General features: G+C 49.4%; 1 protein-coding gene and 1 long non-coding RNA gene across 2 annotated transcripts; both read right to left on the bottom strand.

Moving 5' to 3' along the window:
* Positions 1 to 1,678: 1,678 nt before the first annotated feature.
* Rap2a (RAP2A, member of RAS oncogene family) lies at positions 1,679 to 2,169 on the bottom strand. Its single transcript, NM_053741.1, is given in 1 exon segment — positions 1,679 to 2,169. A coding segment is annotated over 1 exon segment (318 nt). The 5' UTR covers positions 2,165 to 2,169; the 3' UTR covers positions 1,679 to 1,846.
* Positions 2,170 to 3,472: 1,303 nt separating this feature from the next.
* Positions 3,473 to 8,141, bottom strand: LOC120097088 (uncharacterized). Its single transcript, XR_005494308.2, has 3 exons — positions 8,103 to 8,141; positions 7,828 to 7,896; positions 3,473 to 4,308 (listed from the first exon to the last, which is right to left on the bottom strand). It is a non-coding gene; the product is annotated as an uncharacterized LOC120097088 (long non-coding RNA).
* Positions 8,142 to 9,209: the final 1,068 nt, after the last annotated feature.

Genomic DNA, 9,209 nt, shown 5'->3' with positions numbered 1-9,209 from the left:
ATGTCACATGTAAAGCAGACAGCTGGCACACCATGAGCAGAAGACAGAAGTTCTGGGTACTTCCTAAAGCAACTGGCTAGTTAGGGAACTGGTCCTCCCAAGAGTAGAAAATGCACTAACGTGAGAGCTGTGCTTTACACCTGAGAGGAGTCAAGTGCCCCCCTCTTCAGGTCTGAGTATGCCGTATACACTGTACTATAGTGTCCAAGCTGGACTGGGCCCTTTAATGCCAGCACTCCATTGGCAGCAGCAGGAGAATCTCCGTGGATTCCAGGTCTGCCTGCTCTGCGTGGTGAGTTCCAGGACAGTCAGGTCAACATAGAGAATCTGTCTAAAAAAAAAGAAGCAGGGCCCAAGAGGCTCTTATGACACAACATTTACCCCACAGAAAAATGCTGCTCAACTCCACTCAGCCCATCGCCCTTCTTATATCAAGAGCTGCAACTAGTGAGTCTGGGTGAGTGGAATCTTAGTCTGTTGTCCCGGGTTGAAATATCAACAAACTGCTCTAGTAAACAAAGTAGCCATTATTATAACCGAGAGAGGAGCTACACAAATTCACCAGAAGCTGCAACATGGTGTGGCCCACCCCGTTGGGGACCTCAGCATGCTGGTTCCTGCACAGATGCGCTGACACGAACTGGGGTGTGAAGGAGGGGCAGCTGGAGCAGTTAACATGAACACTCGAGTATCTGGGAGAAGGAACTGAGGAGAGGACATTCTTTTGGTCTCTGTACAGGGTTAAAGACCCACCACTTGCAAGGAAATTTTGAGTATTCCCTGAATACAAATAACTTGTTCTGAGCTCTGAAGTGTGTAAACCCCAAATGACTGATAAATGTGATTATTGTTTCTATTTAAACCTTCAATGGTGACTTCAAATGTAGCTACAGGTAGAATAATTTTGGAAGACCCTCAGCAGTACTAGTTTATAAGGACCAGAAAAGAACGTTATCAGTAAAGAAGAACTAGAAAATCTTGCCAAAACTCTGTAATAACATGTTAGACTTTGATATTTAAAAGGTTGAGGGTAAAAATACATGGCATCAACTTAAGAGAAAACAAACACTGAAAGCATTCAGGTTACTGCCACATGCAAAATGCATTCTTTGAACAGTTTACATCAAGAAAAAGCGTGTTTGTCCCCCCCCCCCCCCCGCACTAACTTTAAATTAGCTGATACACAAGCCACAGCTCATACTAAACTTCTGTTTGGTTTCCAAGAATAGCCTCCTTCCTTTTTTTTTTTTTTTTTTTTTTTTTTTGAGGGGGCGGGGTGGGAAGGCTAGCTTTTAAGAGAGGAAGAGAAATGCACTCTTTCAACGTAAATGTCACAAGCGTGTTTCTATATGCCAAACCTCGTGAATGTTATGTGGTCTTCGAATTATTTGCCAATGTGCCTTTAAAGTTTTGCACTAATTCATTTCTGCCAACCTCCTGACAACATTTAATCTTTTCCGCGACAAGAAAGGGCCCCTTAACTAGTATTGACACTGTCACAAGATATGTACGTGCGAATTCTGGCTGTCAAACCTCTGAAGGGTGGATTTAAGCGCGCGCTCACTCTGCACAGACGTGCCTCCACTTAGACAGCTCCCCTTTCCCTAGCGCCCACCTACTCATCCCTTCTCTTCTTGCAAGTTTGAAACTTTGTTTTCTCTGGGGTCCAGAAGGAGCGCTACCAATGTCCTAGAAACAAAGGGCTGAGCTGGGGGTTAACGGGCTGCCCAATTTTACTTGTGAAACAAAGCCCGCAAGTCTGAGCCCCGGAAGGAGGTGGTGTAGCCCGGGCGAGCCAGGGACCGGGATCGCCGCAGCCACCGAGCCCCCGTGCGCCCCGCTCTGCTCACCGCTTCACGCGGATGATCTGGTCCCGCATGGGCTTGATATCCTGGAAGCTCTGCTGGTTGACCAGGCTGTAGACCAGGATGAAGCCCTGGCCGTTCTTGATGTACAGGTCCCGCATGGACGCGAACTGCTCGGTGCCCGCCGTGTCCAGGATCTCCAACACCGAAGGCGACGAGTCCACCTCGATCTCCTTGCGGTAGAAGTCCTCGATGGTGGGGTCGTATTTCTCAATGAAGGTGCCGGTCACGAACTGCACGGTCAGGGCGGATTTGCCTACCCCGCCCGAGCCCAGCACCACCACTTTGTACTCGCGCATCGTCCCTGCGCGGCCGCCGCCGCCGCCGCCGCCCGCGACATAGACCTGCGCCCGCGCGCCGCGCCCCGACCCCGCGGCCCCGCCGCCCTTACGGACACGCCGGCTCACGGCCGCGGCAGCGCCCTGGGCGCCGGCAGCGGAGCTACAACTGAGGGAGCAGCGCGCGGCCCTGTGAGCGGGCCAAGCCGGAGGACGATGCAGCCTGGAGGGCGCCGGCAGCAACGGAGCTCGAGCCCGAGCCGGAGCCGCCCGAACCGCGGCCCCGCAATGCCGCCCGCCCCGCCCCTCGCGCCTCCACGCCCAGCACCCGCCGCCGCCGCTGCTGCCGCCGCCGCTTCCCTAGCGCTGGAGCGCGCGCCCGAGCCCAGCCGCAGCGCTGCCAGGGGCGGAGCCAGCCTGGTGGGCGGAGCATAGAGGAAGGCCCTCCTCTCGCGCCGTCGCCTAGCGACCGTCGGCGCGCTCTAGCGAGACTCGGCTTCCGCAGACGTCTGGCAACACCCAGCCCTACAGGCCTCCGTACTGCGTCTGCGCGCTCTCCTCCTCCCGATGGCGGGCGACGTCAGACTCCCACGCTCAGGGTTTGCTGGAGGTGACAGTAGAGGAATGGTGGGCACAGGGAGACATGCGCACCGTGCTTGGGGGCCTCACGACGGGCCAGCCTGTGGCCGACATCACTCAGCTTGTCAGCCTTCAGAGAGCTTTGGCTTTAACTCGTTATACGTAACAACGTGAGCCTTAAGGGCCGCTGCCATAAGTTACACAAGCAAATCGAAGCTCCGCTAGTCGGCGGCGCCCAGCCTACACGCAACCTGGTCCGCGCCCGATGACGTCACCGGCACGCCCTCTAGCCCCACCCTCCTCGAGTTTGACGTAAGCCGAGCTCCTCCCCTGCACTGGTAGACAGCCACGGGCGCCTGGAAAACCTGGAGCTCGGATCCGCCAGCCACCGTCAAGAGACCCCCCCCCACACCCCTCCAGAGCAGCTCAGCAACAGCCTGCGGGGATGTCGATGCGGAAGCTCGGATTCACTGTAGCCAATCAGGTTGCGGGTCTGGACTCCAGACTACCACTCTTGACCAATGAGAAGACGTCTCATCTTGCTAGCCGATTGGTGTAAGACCCAGTGATAGACTGAGCCAACTCCCCTCCGGGGCTGGCGGGGCTGCGTTTGCGCTTGCGCACGCTCTGATAACCAATCGTAAGCCAGCTGAGGAGAGACGGCGGGCTGAGGGGAGCCAATCAAATCCCTCCCGGTGCTCTGCCACTCAGGTCTGAGGTATAGAGACAGTGCAGGGCTGCCAGGGAACTGGGAGGGGCGGGGCTGGAGCGCCCGACTCCCGGGTGTTCTGGCACAGGAGCGGGTTGCGTTGGCTGGGGAAAGGGATGATTTCTGTTCTAACGTCGCCTCCGTGGCATTCTGCCTGGAGATGGGCATGGAAGTGGTGGCAAAGGATGCGGGCTGGATCGTGGGCTGAATCGGGAAAACAGGGACTTTTGTCTTCAGGGTGAGACATTTTCCGGGCCCTCTGGAGACATCCATCTGGCAGCAGTTGCAGCGGTCCTCCGTTCGAGCCTCCTAAAATGTGTATTTTCTACCCTGTGGTAAACCAGCTTATCTTTGCCCTCCCCCGATCTTCGTCATACACTCCCAGCCATAATCGCAAATTTATGAAAAATTACACCCTCCAGCCTGCAATAACTGGTCATCGCATTTATCTTCATTAAACCATGTTCTTGAAATGACAACTCTGGTCATTACTGCCTCATACTTTTCAGAAGGCTGTATTCTTTTTCAATTCTGTCAGAGTTCGGTGTGCCCCTCCACCATTCTGATTTCCCACAAGGTCATTGTAGAGTGGATTTCAGTCTGGGCTCCTCTAACAGCGGGACATTCTTTTATATCTTTTCTGTCACTTGTCAAAGTACAAAAATGTATTCTGATATAGGAGTTCCCGACTGCCTATTGTTTCTGAACGTTTAAGCATTCCATATGCTTGAATTACCTAGCCACAACATGACTGCAAATTTTTATTTCAAACAATGTAGAGCGCAAGTGCCTTGTCAAATTGAAAATGTCAGCTGCCGTCTCTCCTTCCTTCAGATTCATGGACGTTTGGTTCCAGGCCACCTCCAGAACCAAAAGCCTGCAAATCAAATCCCGTATATGAAATGGCATATTCGTACTTAACCTACACACTCTCTTGTATATTCCGGTTCTCTCTAGATTCCTTGTCTGTCTGATATACTGTAAATGTTAGGCTAATAGTTATGATACAGTCTTTGGGGGGAATGAATCATAACAAACCTACTGTTCCGTACAGTTCTCCATCCCCCCCCCCACCCAGTATTTTTGAGTTGCTGCTGTTTGGATGCATGGATATGAAGTCTGCCGATATAGCTCAGGTCCGTCATTCTCAATTGTGTACTATGAAGTTTTGAGAAGTTGAAACTTAGAGAATAGGCAGTGAAGAAACTGTAGGAGGGAAGCATCAGGAACGTTTCATGGGAGTCAAAACTGAAGGGGATCTGCTCTCTCATTCTAATTTAATCATGTAAGAACATGAACTAAAGTCGAGGGAGCCTCGTTTCATGTCTGAATGACTCTGACAGCAATGTTTCAAGAAGCTGATACAGGAGGTCAGTAGCTGGATTTTGGAAGTCTAGTTTTCTGTGAGACTAGTAGGCTGGGTTGTGATTACTTCAGCTCCATAGCAGCTAGTTTTGTGAGGAAAAGCAGAATGCTTCCAGTACAACCAAACCATGTGTATGGGTGATAACATTTTCAGGTGTCAAGGGAATTAAGTAGAGCCTAGAAGCATCACATGTTCTTTGTGGATATGACAACCAGTATTGGTAGCCTTTCTCACCGCTGTGACTAAGTACTTAACAAAAGCAACTTAAAGGAGGAAAAGTTTATCTCCCCCAGTGCCTCACAAGACAGAGTCCATCGTCACGGTTGGAATAGTTAAGCAGTGGGTGGCTAGCTTCCTGTGGCCAGAGTGGGATGCTGTTCACTCACATCTCAGATGCTCTGGAAGAAGGGAGTTCTGAATCTCAGTCCTCCCCTTTCCCTTATCAATCCAGTACCCTAGCTGGTGGGGTGGGTAGAAATGCATTCAAGGTTGTTCTTCCCTGCCCTCAACCAGTCCTCTGGACAATTCCTCACAGACATGCCCCAGAGTGCCTCACTGTGCCTTGGGTATTTCTTAATCCTGTCTAACTGGCAACTGAAAGTAACTATCACTATCTATGCCCTGTTTAGTCTCTGCCCTGTTTAGTACACAGTCTACCTATGCACTGTCTAGTACACAGTCTATCTGTGCAGTGTCTAGTACGTAGTCTATCTGTGCACTGTCTAGTACACAGTCTATCTGTGCAGTGTCTAGTACACAGTCTCTCTGTGCACTGTCTAGTACACAGTCTACCTGTGCACTGTCTAGTACACAGTCTACCTGTGCAGTGTCTAGTACTCAGTCTATCTGTGCAGTGTCTAGTACACAGTCTATCTGTGCACTGTCTAGTACACAGTCTATCTGTGCACTGTCTAGTACACAGTCTACCTGTGTACTGTCTAGTACACAGTCTACCTGTGCACTGTCTAGTACTCAGTCTATCTGTGCAGTGTCTAGTACATTGTCTCTGCAGTGTCTAGTACACAGTCTATCTCTGCAGTGTCTAGTACACAGTCTATATGTGCACTGTCTAGTACACAGTCTATCTGTGCACTGTCTAGTACACAGTCTATCTGTGCAGTGTCTAGTACACAGTCTACCTGTGTACTGTCTAGTACACAGTCTACCTGTGCACTGTCTAGTTCACAGTCTATCTGTGCAGTGTCTAGTACACAGTCTACCTGTGCACTGTCTAGTTCACAGTCTATCTGTGCAGTGTCTAGTACACAGTCTATCTGTGCAGTGTCTAGTACACAGTCTATCTGTGCAGTGTCTAGTACACAGTCTATCTGTGCACTGTCTAGTACACAGTCTATCTGTGCACTGTCTAGTACTCAGTCTATCTATGCAGTGTCTAGTACACAGTCTATCTGTGCACTGTCTAGTACACTGTCTACCTGTGCACTGTCTAGTACTCAGTCTATCTGTGCACTGTCTAGTACACTGTCTCTGCAGTGTCTAGTACACAGTCTATCTGTGCAGTGTCTAGTACACAGTCTATCTCTGCAGTGTCTAGTTCACAGTCTATCTGTGCAGTGTCTAGTACACAGTCTATCTGTGCAGTGTCTAGTACACAATCTACCTGTGCACTGTCTAGTACACAGTCTACCCGTGCACTATCTAGTACACAGTCTATCTCTGCAGTGTCTAGTACACAGTCTATATGTGCACTGTCTAGTACACAGTCTACCTGTGCAGTGTCTAGTACACAGTCTATCTGTGCAGTGTCTAGTGCTCAGTCTATCTGTGCAGTGTCTAGTACACAGTCTACCTGTGCACTGTCTAGTTCACAGTCTATCTGTGCAGTGTCTAGTACACAGTCTATCTGTGCAGTGTCTAGTACTCAGTCTATCTGTGCAGTGTCTAGTACACAGTCTATCTGTGCACTGTCTAGTACACAGTCTATCTGTGCACTGTCTAGTACACAGTCTATCTGTGCAGTGTCTAGTATACAGTCTATCTGTGCACTGTCTAGTACTCAGTCTATCTATGCAGTGTCTAGTACACAGTCTATCTGTGCACTGTCTAGTACACTGTCTCTGCAGTGTCTAGTACACAGTCTCTCTGTGCACTGTCTAGTACACAGTCTATCTGTGCAGTGTCTAGTACACAGTCTATCTCTGCAGTGTCTAGTACACAGTCTCTCTGTGCACTGTCTAGTACACAGTCTATCTGTGCACTGTCTCAGTCTATCTAGTAGAATGTGGAGCTGAAAATCTAGATATGGTTATTTATGGTGTGGGCCTGTTTTAGGATTTGGATCCATGAACTAAGCAAATCTTTTTGTGATTCCTCGTTCTGCCTGAGTTGGGAGACTGTCAATTAAAGTGGGGATAATAAAAACTGTCACAAGCTGTGGGTGGCTCCCTAGTCGCATGACCTGGTGTTTCTCAGGCTTCTCTCTCTTACATTTCCTCAGCCTTTCTGCATTTCCCTGAGGTGTCAAGAGGGCAGCCTATAATATGGTGTCTGTAATTCATCTGTTTCCCATTCTGACAGTCTTTTATCTTATGAAAGTAGTTTGTTTGTTTGCTTGCTTGCTTGTTTTGTTTTGTTTTGTTTTTGTTTTTGTTTTCTACCAACATAGAAAACAAAACCTGTGAGCAGGAGTATATTTTCTTACCTGTCCTGGCTTGGGTGAGGACATGGTCCTGGTTTGTGGCATGTAGAACACTGCTGGAAAGGTGAATCGCTCAATAAGATGCATGTCAGGGTGGATGTGGTGGCATATAGCTCCGATCCCAGTTACCAGGATTTTTAAGCACAGCAGTGTTCAAAATTCAAGCTTGCCTAGGCTACATGGAGTTCAAGGCCAAGCTGGGAGATCTAACAAGGCCTGTTTATAAACTAAATCAAAAAGGTTTGAGGATATGGCTTCTTTGTGGGACATCTGCTGAGCATGCAGTGTAAAAGGCTTAGGTTCAACCCCCAGTACAAGAATAAAATAAAATTTGGCTGAAATATTGGTGTCTATGTCCTGATCTTACTTACGTTCATGTCTATGTCTATGTAAGCCCTATTCCAACAGTTGTTCCAAAAGCTTAGGTCTTCATTCATGTGCTGTGGGAAAGACAAAAGAAAATGTGGTAAGAAATTCAGTTTTACCTCAGAGGTGTAAACCTGTGTATGATAGTGGAGACCGAGCACTGAACACTGTCACCACAGGGTCCCTTTGGCTTTAGAAGTGTGTTGCTGGGAGAGAAAGAGAAAAAAAATGAAAACTTAATTTCTCTTCTCCCCACTGGATCTGAAGGGAGATCTCTCACCTATATCCAGATATCCTCAACTGTCACACTTGTGTTGCCATGGAAACCCAGCCAGCTCCTTTCTTTCTGTAAAACACGTTGAAAAGGATGGAATGGAATGGAAATGTACTGTGCTTTCTGACTCTGTGAGCCCAGCAAGACGCAAATGGCACAGAATTTAATACAGACAAGCCCAGTGGACACTGTGCCTCGACCAGTGTTTCCTGCTCTTTAAACCATGACTCCTCTCCCTCCCCACTAAAGCCTGGTGTCTCCTGAATCCTAAGCAAAAGGCCACCGAGCTCCTGACACACGGTGCTGGTGATCATGAAGGGGACGGGACCTGTCTAGGCCCCTGAGGCTCCACAGGGCTGAGACAAATCTGCATCCACAAAGCTTAGAAAACAGAGGGGGCGAGATACACACATCCTTATGAAAACTTAACATCTTGTTACTCTTGAAAGGAAAGACTAGAACGTAGACACAGTGCACAACGGCTCTGAGAAAGAAATCTATTGGATAAAAGAGTTGGTATCTCAAACAGCAACTTAAGGAGGTCACTTCTGAAAGATGGCTTGGTGGTTAAGGGAGAAAAGAGAAGACCTGGCGGGTCTTAAGAGCTGGAGGTTCTTTGGGAACACAGCTGCAGTGTAGTTCCATTACCACGTTACCACACAGAGGGCGGTCGGTCAGTGCTGCTCACCTGCCCACCCGGCGCAACTCTCACACTTCCCTCAGTCACTGCCAGAGGAACTGGGCTGAATCACACTGCCTGTTCACAGCAGAGTTTCACCTCAGCCCATGGTTATCCAGAATTAGATAACGTGGCCCTCTTCTTGAAAGACCCCCCGGAGTGGGGAGACCCTCACTCAAGTCTCGGGATGACTCGACCCCCCCCCCAAGTACTCACATAAGACCGTCCTTGCTGTAATCACATGAGGTTTATCGATACGAACCAGTGCACTGGGGTCGAGACTCATATCCCATGCAGGGGCAGTGGAGTTCGACCCCCAGTAGCTAAGAGAAGGGGAATTTAAAGGAAGAAACCACAACCCAAGCGGGTAAGGAGAGCGTCATTGGAAAAGTGTCGAGAATACCAGTGAAAAATCACAAGGAGGAGCTTCCTGT

This window comes from Rattus norvegicus, chromosome 15, assembly GCF_036323735.1.
Source record: "Rattus norvegicus strain BN/NHsdMcwi chromosome 15, GRCr8, whole genome shotgun sequence".
Classification (NCBI taxonomy): Eukaryota; Metazoa; Chordata; class Mammalia; order Rodentia; family Muridae; genus Rattus; species Rattus norvegicus.
The sequence above is the reverse complement of the archived record's forward strand: the minus strand, read 5'-3'. Positions and strand labels throughout refer to the sequence as shown.